The 18,371-nt window shown below is 43.4% G+C and overlaps 1 protein-coding gene across 7 annotated transcripts in view; it reads right to left on the bottom strand.

Moving 5' to 3' along the window:
• PCYT1B (phosphate cytidylyltransferase 1B, choline) overlaps window positions 1-18,371 on the bottom strand; it is a 41,759-nt gene that overhangs the window by 20,917 nt on the left and 2,471 nt on the right. For 3 of the 7 annotated variants that reach the window (XM_072326868.1, XM_072326888.1, XM_072326919.1), the window contains exon 1: window positions 10,976-11,223. The exons of the other annotated variants lie outside the window; for them this stretch is intronic. In XM_072326868.1, coding sequence (XP_072182969.1) covers window positions 10,976-11,092 — 117 coding nt within the window. In that variant the 5' untranslated portion in view covers window positions 11,093-11,223. Of the gene's footprint in view, window positions 1-10,975; window positions 11,224-18,371 lie in introns of those variants that run through there. 7 annotated transcript variants of the gene reach the window in all.

The following is an 18,371-nucleotide window of genomic DNA, read 5'->3' as shown; positions in this document are numbered from 1 at the left end:
GTAGTAGTACTAAAATGCTTGAACTGTCGTCACAGCACAATGAGGGTTTGAAGAGCTTATAAATTAAAGACAAGAGTGAGAGAATGAGGCTATGTGAAGAATGACGTGATGTTATCTGTCAGAAAACCCTGACACAGACATTATTTTTCTGTTCATGCCTATGCAGGAAGTTCTCGGCAGTAAGAATATCAGGTATTTATTATCTGCCATATGGTCTGATATGAAAAAAACATGCTTCCCCTACTCTTGGCTTGACATCTCTCCAGAATCACAGAAACAACAAACTATCATTAGCCAACCTCTAGGTTGCTCTGTTTCTGTGAGATGAGGTGTTACTTTGCTTCCACCATGATTTAGCTGGGACCGCACAGCCCTGCACCACTGCTTTGGCTTTGACAGTGACCATTTATGCCATGCACAGCTGTCATTATAAATTAGATCTGTTGGTAGTAACAGAATCTCTCTTCCTGTCTATTTACACTTTTTTAGCTTTTAGATACTGAACACTTAATCACTGACCATTTATTTTCTTTAGCATGACCAAGATGCTTAAACCCAAAGACACACAGGGCTGAATTGCTGCTGATCTCTGTGCTTACTGTCTTGTTGCATGTAAAGTTCAGAGGACAGTAGTAGAATGACAGTAAAAAGTGATCTGTAAGAATAATTTTCAACTCTTCTTGCTTGGGGAAACAAAACAAATAGTATATCCCAAAGGTACTCAACGTTTATATATATATGTATGTACATTTTTCCTTCTGTTTTTCCTTCCCCTTTTTCCTAAGATCAAATACTGCTGGAAATCATCTGAGATCACATTAATATGTTGGTGATGAAAATCACAGCTTCCCTGCACAGAACAAGGTTAAAAACAGAGAAACTATGCCAAACTCTGCACTTCTGCCTGGCTTTCATGGAAAGGAACTATTCAACTGGCCACCCACGTAGCACAGCACAGAGCATTACCCATAATCATATAGCGTGAGCTCCCTCCTTTATTTTCTAAATACCGTCTTTTTGCTTCTGTCTTTGCGATCCCTGAGTGCTAACCTGTCTTTTTATCTCCAACCAAGGTCAAGTTACACAAGAGCCCATACAGCCAGGTTCGTGCTGAGATAAAGAGGAAGGCAGAGATGTTAAAACAATAATGGCTGTGGTCTGAGGCCTGCAACTGGTAATCAGATCCTGGCTTGGCAGAGGTTGTTTCCTTAGAGATTATTTGAAGAAAATAGGCCTGGTTCACAGCAAGATTATTATTTTTTTTTCCAGGCAAACACAGTGGGGCTTTTTGTCCATTTAAACACCTTGATGACACCAAGGTTTTTCTTTCAGCCTTTGCTAAATGGAGAACAATCTCTATGAGCTTCCCATCAAGCCAGTTTTTGTAAACACTCGTTAAAGCTCATGGCCAAGGGCTTAGACCCAGACTTGTCCATGCTTTCGCCACTCTGTGACCTCTCAGACCCTGGATAAGAAAATGCATTAAACACAGCAGGTTAAAATCAGCAAAATTCTGTCAAAGGCAGAATATATAAATGGAGAAATGGATAAATAAAGTGTGCTGTCAGATCAAGTCAAACACGTCAGTAGCTCCCAGTTAGTGCATATAATACTATTCCATTTTCTCAGGCCTGGTTGAGACGCCACAAAGCTTAACAAGAACATCTTCTGAGTAAAATAAGATCATTTGGTTTGTCTGCAATGGCGTAAGATAAAATATTTCAAGAAGCGATCAAAAACCAGAAATAAATTATCAAGCGCCTTTCCGCTTCTATATAATTACTCCTATCTTTCCATTTTCTTGTGAGTAATAACTGGAGCTGAGAGAAGAGATAATCTATGTAGCAGCCTTTTCATTTTGGTTAATCCATTAAAGTACTTGTAGACGTTTGCTTCGGTTCTGTTAATAATCAGATGGTTAGACAAGTGTACTTCTGTCTTCTTCTGACAGACTTTTCATCTGTGTCTTCATTATTTTCTGGGCGCTTTCATTTTGTAATTAGGCAAGCAAGTCAAATTACCCTCGTATTTTGGACCAAGATAAGCTTCTGAGATTTGCATCATCCTGTAGCAGGGTACTCTACAGCCTCAGCGTGAGCTCACTGGCAAATTATCTCCTTTTGCTTGCTCAGCATCTGATTTTGGCTTATATTGTTTTATATTCTTGCACTGGAAATCAGCCGTAGTCACCCATTTCATGTCTCTCAGGATTTCAGTTATTTTGTGATTTCTCTCTCTTTTCTCCTCTTGGTCAATTTTTTTTTAGGCTAATTTTATCCTAATTAAATAATAGAATTATTTGCTCCCTTGTACAGCTGGTCCAGAACTTTGTTTATTTTTGTTGCCCTTCTCTGTTAACCACAAGGTGGTTTATACACTGTTCAAGCTGATAACTCTTCCAATTTCTAGAAAGGGAGCTTATAAGTAGGATGGGGCTGACTTTTTACTCGGTCTAGTAGTGACAAGGTAGAATGGCTTTAAACTAAAAGAGAGGAGATACAAGTTAGATGTTAGGAGAAAATCCTTTACTCAGAGGTTGGTGAGGCGCTGGCTCAGCTTCTCAGAGAAGCTGTGGTGCCCCATCCCTGGAGGCACTCAAGGCCAGGTTGGATGGGCCCTGGGCAGCTGAGCTGGTGGGGGGCAGCCCTGCTCACTGCAGGGATTTGGACGGCGTGGGCTTTATGATCCCTTTCAACCCAAAGCATTCTGTGTTCATTTCATGACTCTATTGTTGTAGAGCTTTAACAGATAGGAATAGAAAATCATTTACATGGTGCTCACACTCCGGGGTTAGCTGATGCCATAAGCACCTGATAACAGCAGGGAGACCATACTTTCATTTAAGCAGTCCATATGCCATGTCATTACTGTACGAAATTCAATCAATTTCAGTAAATAAAGATGGAAAGGTAGGAAAAGAGGGGCTTCCAAGTAAATGCCTCAGATAGCTTCATTTGCACTCAGTATGTTAGCAGTCCCCAAGTATAACTAACAAGGCAGTGAGAGGAGAGTGCAGGGCAGCATGGAACTCTCTCCAGCTGAACTCCCTTCTGAGTCAGAATACAACCACTGAAGCAATGCCACATGACTACTACTAGTAGTTCATTTTCAGCTGTATCTTGACACCGCCTTTTTATTACCCGTCTTCATGGCCTCTGAGGCTACTGCAGCCATTTAACTTAGCAGCACTTCAGCAGATAAATATGAACAGCTTATGTTTCCAATGGATTTAAAGGAAAGTGGGAGGTGTTTTGTAGAGGAACAGGAGTCAGACCGCTGAAACAACACCTAAGAAGTATGAGCACCTCTACACCATTTATTTTGTTTACAGCTCACAGGAATAACTAGCTGTGTGAATGGCTTGTGGATTTCTTTTTATTCTCCCACTGAGGAAAACAGAAATATTTTTGAAAATGGGTGCATGTAGAGCCATCCACACGATACTGCATCTGCCACTGTAGCTCTGGCTGTAGGGTAACCACGTGCAACATATGTAAATAGAAGGAGCTATACTTCCTAAAACTTTTATTAACACAGCTACGCTACCTTGCTTACTACACAGCAGACACAGCACTGTTCCTTTGATAGAGAGAACTCTATGTCACCAAGGATTTGGCCAACGACAGAGGTCTAAGCACATTTCAGTCTTGAACCGGTAAGGCCAGACAGGGAAAGCTCCACAGAGCTGCGCTTTGTAGGGCCTGTGCTTTACTGGCAGGGAAGTTCTGTGGGAGGTACGATGCTGCAATCTCCTTCCATCTCTGAGGCAGTATTTAAAACAAGTAACTGATTTTACTGGAGCAAGTCACGTGGGTAAGGTCTACTCACATGAAGAAAGAATATTTAGGGAACCTGCTCCTGATGTTAGCAAACAGTAATTACAGAGCAGGAAATGCTGACATCGCCTTTGAGGAACATTTGCTGAGGGCAAAACGTTATTGAAACTCTTTAGGAGGAACTAAAAATACACATAGAGCTTCTGAAGCATAAATGCCCTTTGCTAGTCAAAGGACTTCCCACCTAGGTCTTTTCCTAGAGGTTCAGGGAGTGAACAGTACAGAAAATGAAAATCCTGTTGGCTGATGTATTTATTGCCTTCAGTAACTTTGGCCCAGACAGCCGTAACTGAATGTTATTGGCGGGTGCCCTGAGGTAAACCTTTCAGAAGGAAGAAGCTCCAGTATTAACACATGAATCAAAAGAAAAACTAGCTTATTCTCCAGCAATTCTGCTGACTCAAAGAGGTGGATCTAAAAAAAATAGGCCAAACTAACCTAACAAAAATAATAACTTAAAAAAAAACCCAACAACTCTGTTTGCAAACATTCCAAATTGCCTTATTCCCAGTTGTTGTTTTTTTTCTGGGGCTTTATCTTTAATTATACTTTGCTTGTCATTAGTACTAAGTCAGTCATGATTAACTGTGAGATGTATTTACAAATTAGAAATTGAATGATAGCAGGAAAAAAAGCTTCCACTGCCTTCTCAAGAAGCACACTGATGTAAATATGTTGCACAGACGATGAAACTAGCACAGCAATATTCTACTCTAATCTTTGCAAAAGGAGAAATAACTCTGTGACACGACTCTTGCATGACAGCCATAACTGCTGACCAAACTGGAACACAGTATTTAGAATTAAAACCCCTTGCAAGGCAAGATGCATCCCAAGTTAAGCAGAGCTCTGGTGAATCATGAAGCTCTTCCATCTACTTGAACGCTAGCTAGGAAAAGAAACAAGAACCTCTGCAGTTCACGGATCTGTCCCCTTTCCTCCAGAACAACTGGAAGGAGCGCTGCACACAAGCAACCCAGGTACTGCAAGAACAAACTGAAGCTAAGGCAGAGTGCCGTCTGTGAGCCTCGATCTTACTGCCTTGCTTGACAGAGCCTCAAGCTGTCAGGGGTCTCTGAAAGGAGGAAGGATATGCAACTGTTCAGGACAAGGAAGCATACAGTTCCATCAGCAGGGTGCTGGTTACCAAGCTGCAGCCTGAAGTGGCCATCATTATAAGGACAACACTGCAACCAGACTGCAGAACCCAATTGTCTGTCATGCATTTGCAATTAAAATCTGAGCAGCAGGTACAACAGACCCTAAACATGCAAGCTCTGCTCCACTGCCACTTTGTGTTTTATCGAGCAATCCAAAAACCACTGATGTTGGCTCGTTTTTTGTTTTAACTTCTAATGCCTGTTTCTTTAGTCACCTGCATTAGTGTATATACCTGATGTCTGCCTAAAAGGACTTAACTTCAGGTAGGCAAGAGTTAATCTGCTGAAATCAGTTCAGCTGTAGCTGAGATTATGGCAGAACTCGGCCCAGTATTCAATCTCTACTTGTGTTTCTACATAAAGGTACTTAATGTCTACCAATTATTTCATGACAGCTGTAGGATAGCTTTATATATATATATATATATATATATATATATATAAAATATAAATTGTTACTCAAAATAGAGCTATGCTGAAGCACAAAGAAGAAAAAAGAATTTTCCCCAGCACAAGGCAAGTATTCTCTGCAGTTCCTCAGCTGGAAGACAAGAGCACCCTGGGATGAGCTATTTTGCCCTAGGAAGTGCACTGGGCTTTCGTAACAAACCTCTGACTTATCTGGTGCTTCTCACAAGAGTTTTTTCGCCTTTTGCCTTCTGTCTCCATGCATGAAGGAAAGACAGGCAAGCTACCTGGGAACAAAGCAAGCACACACACAGACAGTTCCAGCTGCACAGTCCGTGCACAGCCCTAAGTGTGAGGTTAGAGGCTATGTGTAATTCCTGTCTCTGTATTACTGGGTTCTTCTTACGTTTTACGTATGTCCTAATTTTGTATACACTTTTGGGGAGCGAGCAGAGGTATCTGCTTACAGTGGTTTGTTACTCGTTTTTAAAGACATGACACAAACCTCCACAGTAGCAACAACAGCATAGTTTAAGAACTCAGTAACATTCTCCCAGTAAAGCTTCTTCTGAAATTGCACTGCAGAGAAGTATTCACAAACAAGGAACACAATGCACAGTGCTGGGTCCCCGTGCTGTGTTTATGGCTTGCTCATGAATTCTTCCAAAGAGATTATCTGTAGTTCAGTGTATCTGATCAACATGGATTGCAATATGCTTTTGCAGAGACTGTGGCATTCTGGAACGTATACCAAATGTGTGTTCTTTGATGCGGCAAACGCAAATTACAGCAGATTTCCGGTGCCTACAGGCAAGTTTTTATTTATGTGTTAACTGTGGTAAAGACTGCTACGTGCCCCAAGTACAAACACTGGGCATTCTTAAAGAGTTTCTGCTTTTGTGTAATAGGCAACATGTATGAAAACTAAAATGAAGCCGGAGAAGAAACAAATCTTGTAAAGGAACTAAAAGGTACTGGATCACATAAAGTCATTTTGGGTTTCTCAATTGCCAAGCTTTTCATGTATACGTTTACTCTTAGTTCCAGTTTGAAGTAAACAGATGGCAGACCCCCTAAGTCATAACATCAGATGAGAGAGAGCAAACGCATGGGATGCTTTGAAACCACAATAAAAGCCCCTAAATTTGGCATCAGCTCCTCTGGTTAAAATTGTACATATATATTAGTGAGACACGAATGGTAAATACGAAGATATATGGAGGCTCACTGAAGTAAAATATCTGAAGTGATTCTACAGGTTACATCAGACCTTCTCGAAACAGCCTGTAAATACGAAGGAGGTGAGGTACCCAGGGATGAAAATATAGGAAGACAGGACATTAACAAGTTTCTTGCAATTTATTTATTTTTTTTCAGATTCTGTTCTTAACAATTGATCTCTTAACAGCAGGAATGGGAATCTAAAGGAGCCTAATGCTATCTCCACTGTGCTGTCATTTCTTCTAACATAAATCATACAATAAAATAAACGGCTAAAGCAGCTGATACCTCAAATTACATGAGAGCTGTCTTCTTCAAATGTTCCTAAATCTGATTTTCTAAATGATTACAGATTCAGTGGCCCCAGGGTATCTGGTGCCTAAGTCCTAAGGATTCATAAGAGCTTGTAGCTTCTGAATCTCAAGTCAAGGCAGTAGAAGGAAGCTCGGGCTCGGGAGCAGTTGCTGGGGTTGCCAGGGTGAACCTCAAATAGCACTGGTGCTTACAGTGCCTTGGCAGAATATGTTTTATTTGCCATATGGATAGTCCAGAGTCTCCCGCTAGTCTCTCTGCCCTGTCAGAAAAAAAAACTAGTACAGTATTTCCACACAAGGTGCTGATATCATTTGCTGCACAGGCAAATGGGATCCAGCTTCAGCTTGAGATGTCTGAGAGTAGCTTTCTGTGGTAGCACGGATGTTACAGAACTGCAAACAGCCTGGTGTTCTTGGGACTACATAGCCAAGGAAAGAGCAGACACAGCAAAAGCCACCTACCTGCTTCTTAGGTCATCATGTAGATAGACTTTTAAATAATGAAAAAAGTTCCTTAATTCCTTGCTGGCCCTGTACTCACCAACATCCCTGTACACACAGGCCAACTTGTCTTCTCCCCTTTAGTTCATCTTGGCTAATTCAGGTTATTACATTTCTTAGGATTCCTTAAGTTGTGCATAACTTCCCCCACCCGCTGCAGAAAAGCCTGTATTCCTGACTCAAGCATTACCTCCCATTAGACTCAAAGCACGGTGAGATACGTACTGCTAGGGAAATACACATTCCAAGATACTTCATTCCCATTACCCGATCAAACCCCAAGGGCTTCAGCCAATTTTGAAGAGAATGCATTTTAACCCAGGTCCCAACAGCACTTTTCCAGATGTTCTCACTGAGGCCTACATTAGATGACAGGAACCTGACATATGAGGAAAGGAAGGCCTCAGTACCCTCAAAGGAAAGATGAGGCCAACTGGTACATTCTGAAGTTTGTTTCTGGGTAGGTTTCAATGTGTATTCGGTTTTGCCTTATTTGCAGTGCTGTACTTATAAACTGCCATCATTCCTTTTTTTTTTGTGGTCAAAGACACTATCTGGAACAGTCTTCCTGAACAAAGTGTGCTGTTGTAGTGTCTTTTGCTTTATTTCAGGTTGATTGGCAATTCACAAGGTGAACCCCAACCCTTCCATAAGCTGCCCATGTAGAGTTGCTTCTGGAACTGAAGTCAGGCTCATGATCCCAAAGGATTAAAAGAAAAAAAGCACACCGTTTCACAAGACTTTCTACTTCTTGTCTATTTCCTCCCTTGATATCTCTGCCATCACATTAAACTAAGAGCTTGTCTCACTTATGGGCCTTTTCAGTGTAAGCAGACATAGGCAAACCATAGCATGATTCCCTGAGATCCTGAGCTCATCAGCAATCTGCAACTTGTTGAACACCACGTGGGGGAAACTGCTATCTCTTGAATGCATGTCAGGATATGACCAGCAGCAATGTTTAACCATTTAAAACAATGAGGGTCCCTCTGACCAAACCACGGATATCTGACCAAACCATGGATGTCTGGAGGTCTAAGCAGGAGAAGCAATGCTGACAAAAATTAAAACAAACACAAAAAAAGATGGGGAAGTGATAGATTGAAAAGTGGTCCAAGCCAGCTAAACCGGAACAGGATAAAAACCAGACTGCAAACTAGGATTGGTAAAATGCTATCTGTATTTTTTCTTGACTAAGATACCTCTAAGATTACCATTACTGACAAAACCTGAGAATCTAACTCATTTGTCTCTCTGTTGTTTATCAAGGTTAAGGTATGTATGTCACCCTACGAGAGTTCTTCTGGCATTGGGAAATGTACAAGTTGAGAACATAAAGCTGTCGAAGAGTGTGTGAGAGATGATCGAGACTGACGCAGGAATGCTCATTAATGCCCTAGTTGGTTAAGAAAACCCAAAGACTGTCTTGAAAAAAAAATCATGGCAATTTTTATCACAACAGCACTATGCACTGAAGTCATCAGCTTTCAATACACATTGAAGCTTACCTGACATTTGCCTTCAATGTGCCCTGTTTTCCTGCTCACTGAAGGATACAGGGGTTTTCCTTAGTCCCACTGTGGCACTTCCTGCCAAGCTAGCAGACCACACAGCCTAAAATCAGAGGATCTAGTGCCAGATATCCATTAAAAATACTTACAGATATAAGGCATAAAAGACAAAATTCCTTTTTTTTATTGAACAGGATGACAACAACTGTTTCAGAAAACAACTAACCTGCTTTTCAGGTTTTGAAATCTTTTTCCTTAACGAAAATAGCTTCCTAAGAATGAACCTGTACTAAGAACTTGAAGGTCCAGATCATTTTAGAGTTGAGTAAGAATCAAAGCGCAGCATCAAAAAGTTGTCTATTACTGGTACCGTTCTGAGGTAACAACCTGTAGTCCAGCATAGCAATACGATACAAAGACGGTAACTTAGACCACCTCTTTCAGTTATACTAAAGAAGTAAGTGCCTTGGTCAGTGATCTACCTGTGTATGTGACGGAGGGGGATCAGAAAAGGTAGTGAAAATATTAAAGAGTCTGACAGGAGCTTCAAAGCCCATGTTACTAGAGCATCTGTGGAGCTGTGACTGGCCCCTCAGGACACAGCTCTCAACTCTTCTCAAGACATAGCTAACTAGAGGGAAACTTGACAGCACTTGTCTATAACACTCCTTATGCCTCATTCCATTATAATACAACGGGCTTTATTTTGTTTTGCCTGAAGACAAGGTAGACCCGCTGGCTGTCAGTATATCACTTTATATGGACACGTTTTCCATCATCTTCACTCAAAATGCTTCCACTGTCCATTATGAATTTGCCAGTAGACATGAAGATCTAAAACACTGCAGTGAATCCCTGTTCTATTAATGTACTCCAGCTGTCACCTGAATTTCTACGGAATTATACCAGAGTCAGCGATACCACAAACACTGGCATCAGACTGTCACTGCCTCCCTGAACATCTTTTAAAGTGTCAGACTGCATGTAGTAATCTATTCAATTGAGTGTTCCATCTGAGCTTCTGACAGGGAAATCTTGGGCAGCGTGTAGGAGAATGCAGCAGTGACCACATGTGAGCTAACCTGCCCTGTCAACACAGCTCCAAAGACATCCCTTGAACGAAATAAGGGTTTTCTTTAAAGCTGGTTCTAGCTCTAGCAAGCAGGAAACATTAATTCAGGTCAACTCCAATGACTGTTGCTACTTCTTGTCATGTTAGAACGGTGTCAACTAATTCAAATATAGCGCTGAAGTTAATTACCAAAGTCTGATGCTTAAATACTTGTTAAGACTGTGACTGAATGCTGGAGCTGAACGATCTGATTTCCACGCTCAGCTGTTGCATCAATCACAAACTTCCACATCTTGGTACTGCCTGTCTGCCTCCTGCCTCTCCGTGTGCGATGGAACAACAAAAGGTTTCGACAAAAAGCAAGAGAACACTCCCGTACTTGCCATCACCGCATGGAAAGAGGCAGCTCCCAGCCTCGGGACCGTCCGGGGCCGCACAAACCGAGTTGCCGCCCGCCTCCCCCCGCACAGCGCAGCGCATCCTTGGGGCGCTCCCTCACTCCCGCGGTCCCGGAGCGCTCCCCGGCCGGGCGGCGCTGCGGGCTCTACGGGAGAGCCGGGTCCGCCCGGAGCCGCCGCGGCCTGCCCTGCCCTAGCGCCACGGCCGCGGTACCTGAGCTTGAGGCCGCAGAACGGCGCTCCGGCAGTGCCCGCCCCACGGCGGCGTTCTTCGTTCCCTTCTTTTTTTTTTTTTTTTTTAACGGGGGATTTTGTATTATTGTTTTCTTTTTCGCTTTCGGAAAAAGACCGGAACTCGCGCTCAGCTGTCACCGCGTTTCCCAAAGTGAGCGAAACGACAAAGAACGAGCAAGGGCAAGATGAAGGCGGCCCGCGCCGCGAGGTAGCGGGAAGAAGGCACAGGGGAAGCCGTCCCTGCCCTCCGCCGCTCCGGCCCTCTTCGCGCCGACGCTGCCCCCACGCACGGGCCCGCCCGCGGGCCGGGCCGCACTCACCAGGCGCGGCTGCGGACAGGTGTGCTCCAGCTCCTCCATGGCCCCGGAGCGCCGCTCATCAGAGGGGGCTTTCGGGATACCTGCTTCTGACTCAGCACCGCCGGAGAGCACTGGCATGGCCGGCTCCCGCCGCTCCCCGTCGTCGTCGCCGCCGCCCGGGCCCGCCCGGCGCGGGGCTCCGCCGTCACGCGGGTGCCCGCCCCGCGGGGGGTCTCCCCGCGAACAACCCGGGGGCACGGCCGCCTCGCGTCGCCATGGCAACCGGGCGGCCGCCGCGCCTCCCTCCCGCCTCGGGGAGCGCCGCGCTCATTTGCATGGAGCCTCCTGGTTGGCTGCCGCCCCGCGGCGCCACTGCGGGATCGGGCCGCTCGGCGGCTCCTCCCGCCCCGCACCCTGCGGGGAGCGAGAACGGCCGGAGAGGGCGAGGGGGAGCGGGCCGAGCTGCGGGAGGTGCGGGTAGTAACCAGTGACATAGATACGGATGTCCATTGAACGGCGAACGGAGGGCGCCGAGCCGCTACTGGGGGGAGAGGCACCCCGTCCCGTCCGCGGTGCTGAACGGACAGCTCCTGGCAGCCCCCTAACGGCCACGCTCAGACCGCCCCCTGCTGCGCCCGTATACAGGGTCCTGAGCTTCGGTTGAGCTTCTTTGGGTAATGCTTTTGTATATTTCTGCTGCTCAAAATAAAGCCGTTTTTTCAGTGAAAGGAATTATAATTCCTCCCAAGAAGGAGGTTGTAGTGAGGGGCGGGTCGGCTTCTTCTCCCGGGTAAGTAACAGCGATAGGTCATAGCTTCAGGCTGTGCCAAGGGTTGTTCAGGTTGAATATGAGGAAAAACTTCCTGTCCGAAGAAGTGATGAAGTACTGCCACAGGCTGCACAGGGAGGTGCTGGAGTCACCCGTCATACCTGCAGGTGTTCAAGAACTACAGGATCACAGAATCACCAAGCTTAGAAAAGACCTCCAGGGTCATCCAGTCACTTACCATCAGTATTTCCCCACAGCCGTGCCCTTTGTACCACACCTACACGGTTCTTGAACATCTCCAAGAACAGTGGCTTCTTCACCTCCCTGGGCAGTCTGTGCCACTGCCTCACCACTCTTTCTGAGAATAAATTTCTCCTAGTATCCAACTTGAACCCAACCCCCCTCCCATCACAACCTGAGGCCGTTCCCTCTTATCCTGTCAGTGTTACCTGGGAGACAAAGCCAACACCCACCTTGATACAATCTCTTATCAGGTAGTTGTAGAAAATTATAAGGACTCCCTGATCCTCCTCTGGACTGAACAATCCCAGTTCCTTCAGCCAGCCATTCCCCATAAGACTTGTGCTCCAGAACTCTCACGTTTCACTGCCCTTCTCTGGACACACTCCAGGGACTCCATGTCTTTCCTGTAGTGAAGGGCCCAGAACTGAGCATGACACTCAACACACAGCCCCACCAGAGCTGAATACAGAGGGATGATTACTTCCCTGCTCCTGCTGGCATTAGTATTTATGATAAAAGCCAGGATGCCATTCACCTTCTTGGCTACTTGAGCACACTGTTGGCTCATGTTCAGCTGAGCATCAACCACCACCTCCAGGTCCATTTCCTCCACAGTCTTCCAACCACTCTGCCCCAAATCTGTAGTACTGCCTGGTGTTGTTGCAACTGAAGTGTAGGACCCAGCACTTGGCCTTGTTGTTCTTCATTCCATTGGCCTCAGCCCGATGATAGAGCCTGTCCAGATCCCTCTGTAGGGCCATCTTACCCCCAGGCAGATCAGCAGTTCCTCCCAACTTGACATCATCTGCAAACTCAATCTAGGAGAATACTGTGGGAGACAGTGTCAAAGGCTTTGCTGAAGTCTAGGTGGACTACGCTGACAGCCTTTCCCTCATCTGCCAGGTGAGTCATCCACTCATATAAAGAGATTAGATTGGTTAAGTAGGACCTGCCTTTCATAAACCCACGCTAGCTGGGCTTGATCCTATGCATGCCATGTGATCTCACTCAAGACAATCTGTTCATAACCTACCCTGGCACCAAGGTCAGGCTGTCAGACCTGTAGTTCCCCAGATCCGCCTTATGAACCTTCTTATGGAAACATGTGGATGTTGTACTCAGGCACATGGTTAATGAGTATGGTGGTGATGAGTTGACAGTTGGACTAGATGATCTTAGAGGTCTTTTCCAACCTTAATGGTTCTATGATTCTATAATACATTTTCATTTTTCAGTCGTAACCTCTGCACAGCTAAAAGGAGCACCCGGTCCATACCTCTTCAGAACATAAGAACACTGGCAGAGTAACATAAAGCCTCCTTTCATAACTTTTTGGAAGTGGATTAATCTTTTTTTCCTCCTCATTTTCTTATTAAAAAAGCTTTGAAGGAGCATTACACTACTAGGATATTTGGGCAAACAGTGCTAGGACTTGAATAGATGGACCTAGCAAGTTGCCCTTTTATAAACCCAGTGGTGTATGCTGGTTTCCAGGTGATCAGTGTAGGTGAGCTACATGTCTGGAGTCAGTGCCCAGGCCTCACTGACCCAGTGTGCGTGCTGGGTGGAGAAAGAAGGGAATAGATGTTCTGGTAGCAGGGTGATTGCCAGCAAGTTGGAACAAAAAATTCCCTTCATTTGTGCATGAAAAGGTGAAATCTGTCTGTGCTTTCATGCTGGGAGTTTGCTATTAAGCCTGACTCTATTTTGATTTGTATTTCATAATGTTGCTCATAGAATTATAGATTCGCTTGGGTTGGAAGGAGCCTTAAAAAGCCACCTAGTCCAACTCCTCCTGCAATAAAAAGGAACACCTACAGCTTAAACAGGGTGCTCAGAGCCCTATCCAGCCTAACTGTGAATGTCTCCAGGAACAGGACAACCATCACCTCTCTGGGCAATGAGTGCCTTATTTCCCTTATTGTATCCATCCACAGACATGATATTTTTTTTCCACATACACGTGGCATTAAAGAAAACTCTCTTGCGGTGGTGTTGTCACCTATCTAAGCTGTATCAGAATGTCAGTTTTGTTGCTACTTATTTCCAATTTGGGGAAACTTTTTCAACTTTTTAATGACGCTTCCTTGATTTCTGTTTGAAGAACATGAGTAAGAAAATGTTTTGTATCTCATTAATAGGAGAGAATTAATGGCAGAGACTCTGGTGAGAAGGCAAGGGAAGATTTTGGATCTCCTCATGTCTGTCCAAACAAAATTTGTCACGTCACCTTGACTGTCATGATCTTAATGTAATGGCTTTATGTTCTTGAATAAGATATCCTAGACTTCCTCTTTTACCTGCACAGGCAAAATGGGCTTTCAAGTAACTGGAGTGTTTGCTCTTCACCATCTAAAATAAATAAATAAGGAATAGATTTGACTGGAAATGCTGAGCCAGTGGTAAATCCTTACAAGTGAAGCAACTTTCAAAAGAACAGTGGAGAAAGAATGATGGGTAGGATGGTTTGTGCACCTCATTTCTTGTACGTATGTAAGCAAATATCTCACATCAGGCTGAGTGTGGTCTCCTGAGGATTCTCCTGCCATTTATTCAGAAGTAACAGGGATATATAGCCACTACTTTTAATGACTGAATTCTTGGCAACAACTGCTTGGGCTTGAATAGACATCTGATGCATGAAAATCCTGTTCCCAGGTGCATAAATTGATGTTCTGTGCAAACAACACAAGAAACCATGATCCAGTGCTCAAGACCTGAACCAAATGGACAGCAAACAGGGAATTCTTAATGGCTACCAAGGTTCCCCTTGAGATATGATAGAACTTTTCGTATATGAAAATTCTTTTTACAAACAAGAACAATTAATTATCCAAGTTTGAAATATATATATATAAATATATGTTTAGCCGTTACATTTAAATCTCTGCCTGAGCTTCCTGTGCAGCTGAATACTACAAAGACAAGTATCCTGTGTAAGTTCCTCTATGTTTCTAGGCCACCGTAGCTAAATCTCCCATTATTTTTTTTTTAAATGTAGCCATTAAAATTGTTAATATGTTTTAGAGAAGCACTCATCAGTGCCCATAACTTTAATAAAATAAACTTCAGTTCCTTGTAGACACCAGCACCTGTAAAACCTCCATCATGCTTTTGCCTATTATTCGTGTTAAACTAGTTCTAGTAGAATAGCACTGATCATGTAATGTGGCTGAAATCTGAACAAGGCCTCTTCCATTGGAGAGGGCCTTCTCCTTTCTCTGTACTTGATGGACAAAGATAAGAGAGAACCATCATTGAGCTGTTTACATCAAGGTCACAATCATGCTGTTTAATGAATACTAATTGCATTCTTGCCTTACGGCAAAATCCCTAAAAGAGAAACCTCTATTTGGCAACTGGGAATAAACTTTTTAAAGACCCCAAACTGGTTAAGAAGGAAAATGACATGCATTTCACAAGCAGTTAACAAAGAATGCCTTATACTGCTTTTAATTCTGAAGCACAGATGTAGCCTGCTATCTTCAGCAGAGTGTGATGACATACTTCTAAGCCATTTGCCAACAGGTAATTTGGCTTAGATGCCCTCAGCTGTCCAGAGCTGTTACTACTACAGAGAATTCAGAAAATACTAAGCAGATTCTCCAGGCTGGGGACTGCAGTATTAATGAAAGACACCTGTGATTCTGATGTCCTCTGTAAAAGCACGGACAGGAACGGACTGCAGTCCTTAGAGAACATTATCAAATGCTTGAAGTGCCTCAGGGGATCTGAGGCACTAAGTAACACAGCAGAAGCTGTATTTAAAATGATCGGCACGTAAGACGGGCTGAAGTAGTCTTCTGACTTATAGCCAAGTCATAAAAAAGGAAAAGAGATCCTCAGGTATTTTTTGTCCAGAAGTCAACAGGAGACTATGGCAAACTGGTGAGAGACATGCTTAAACACTGTTTGACTTTGAAGCCAAACATCTACTCAAGATCATCACAGTTCTTGAATATTTATCAGGTGAGCTGGCTTTTGCTTCAGTGTGTATATTTTGGATCCTGAAGGCTTCAATGACTGTCAGCCAAAAGATTTTGTAAGACGGAGGAATGGATTATGTTCAGAATAGTTACAATACTTTTCTCTTTATCTACCTACCTATGCCACAGTAACTCTGGGCTTGCTAAAATTAGTAATCAACAACAACAGCAACAAAACAATAGAAAAGGTTACTCTTTGTTGTGATGATCAATTAAGTAAATGACAGATTTTTAGACTGAGATTAAATCCCCACAGTGTGATACATTTTTTTTCTGCACCTGCTTGGACAGTGAATGAAAGGTATCCAACACTGTGGCTTCCAACACGATCTCTTTGCTGCTTCCACATAATCTGATACTGTTGTTTTAATTCACTTTTAGGGTACAGTTCATCATTCCAGTGGAAGGCACAGAGCTTACAAACTATTGCCTTTTTGTCAGAATAAATCCAAAATGGTTTTGATTTATGACAGCGTCTTACAGAATTGCATATGGATTAAATTCATACCTTTTCATATGCAGTGTCAGTCAGTAAATTACTAAAAGAAAAACCACAGGGTTTGGTGTAACATCATCTTATATCTGTCTGTCCGTAGCAGAGATGTGATTTTTAATAAATACTATATTTTTGAAATACATATATAGAATCAAATTAGTTAGTCTTTCAATAATAATAAAGTCATAAAATCATAGAATATTAGAATATATGTGTATATATATATATATAATATAGAGTTGGAAGGGATCCATGAGGATCATTAAGCCTAGCTGCCGGTTCCACACAAGACCACCCAAAATCCAAACCCTGTGACTGAAAGCCTTGTCCAAACACTCCTTGAACTCCAGTCTGCCCTGTGCATCCCGTTCCATGCCCACCGCCCTGTGGTGCAGCCCCTTTCCCTGCCCCCCAGCTGCCCCTCCCCTGACACAGCTCCATGCTGTTCCCTCGGGCCCTGTTGCTGTCACACAGAGCAGAGCTTGTGAGAAGCTGTAGACCACAAGATAAAAAAAAGAAAGAAAAAAGGAAAAAAAAAAAAAAGTACATTTCAGTTCCAACGTGATTTATAAACAAATAGTCAGAAAATCATTTTTTTTACAAAGCAGGGGCTTTTAAAATGCCATTCATCCATGGCTGATAGCTCTATCTATCTGTATTAACTGGGGCTACCCACTTTGGGGGAGGTCCTTTGCGTTCTCTTTTGTAAACAGCTTTTATAAACACTTTTGAAGAAAATGGATAGAAATCATGGTTGGTTTTTGAGCAAGAGAGTAGCTGTCTTAATTTTATATTTCTATTGAGCTAGTCACTTAGAGTGAGAAACGTTAGGTCTGTGTTTCCCATCATTAAATTGTTTTTTCTGTCCTTGCTATTTTTAACAATCAAGCTTTTAATTACTGGGTTGTCATGGGAGGACAGCTTTTCTAGCAGTGGGACTTTCCTGCTGGATGCACAGAGGTTGTGAAGAATTTCAATTAGCTAACCTCTCTTCATCATTCCCTTCCCAGAACTGCAGCAACCTACTCAATGCATTCTTACCACTGTTCTTACTTTCTTAACATAATGTGTTTTTATTAACATCTAACCTGAGTTTTTGCTGATGCCGTCTAATTCTGTTGCTTGCTTTTCTACCAGACATAGCTAACAGTTTCATTTTCTTTTGCCTTTGGTAGGCATTGACTACTTTTTCATTAAGGTTTTGAATCAATAGTTTCAGGATTTGGAGCAAAGATTCAGGTAGGTTTTTATTTTTTGACAAATCTAATATGCCTTTTCTACACTAAACAGCCTTAATTGCTCCAAAGATTTCTCGGAGGTCATATATTAAAGACCATCTCATTATCTTCCATGATGTTCTTTGGGTTCTCCAAAGCATTACTGCAACCTTTATCTGCCCATTTGACAATTTGACAAAAGGCTTGGCACTTGCAATAATTTTGTACAATTCCGTCTTGGATATAAGTCACTTCATATCTGCCAGGGCCCTGAGAGCACTAAATGAACTTGATGGCACTGACAAGCCTCATCTGGGGCTCAAGAGTTCTATTTAAGCCTCAGCCCTTTCCTGAACAGGGTTGGATGAGTCTTCACCTCCATCATACGCTAACCACCAGTATGATCTGGACCTGAAATTGCAGGCTGATTTCCTGGCTTGACTTCAACCCTTTCTTATTTCTAAAGACCTATTTTGTGATCTTAAAGCTGACCTTCAGGTTGACAAAGTGGCTTGATGTTAGACCTGCCTTATGGCCTTATGATCTGGACTCTTGGTTGGATGATGCTCACTTTGCTTGAGTACTGTGGGACTAGGCCCTGGCTGGTGATGTCCTGTCCTGCATGAACTATGCTGTAGTAGTATCAGCCTCCAGTTCAGCAACAGCCATACATCTGCTTCCCATCTTGGCTTGGGACCTTTCCTGT

This window comes from Excalfactoria chinensis, chromosome 1 (assembly GCF_039878825.1).
Source record: "Excalfactoria chinensis isolate bCotChi1 chromosome 1, bCotChi1.hap2, whole genome shotgun sequence".
NCBI lineage: Eukaryota > Metazoa > Chordata > Aves > Galliformes > Phasianidae > Excalfactoria > Excalfactoria chinensis.
Note: the sequence above shows the minus strand (reverse complement) of the source record. Positions and strands in the feature narration are given on the sequence as shown.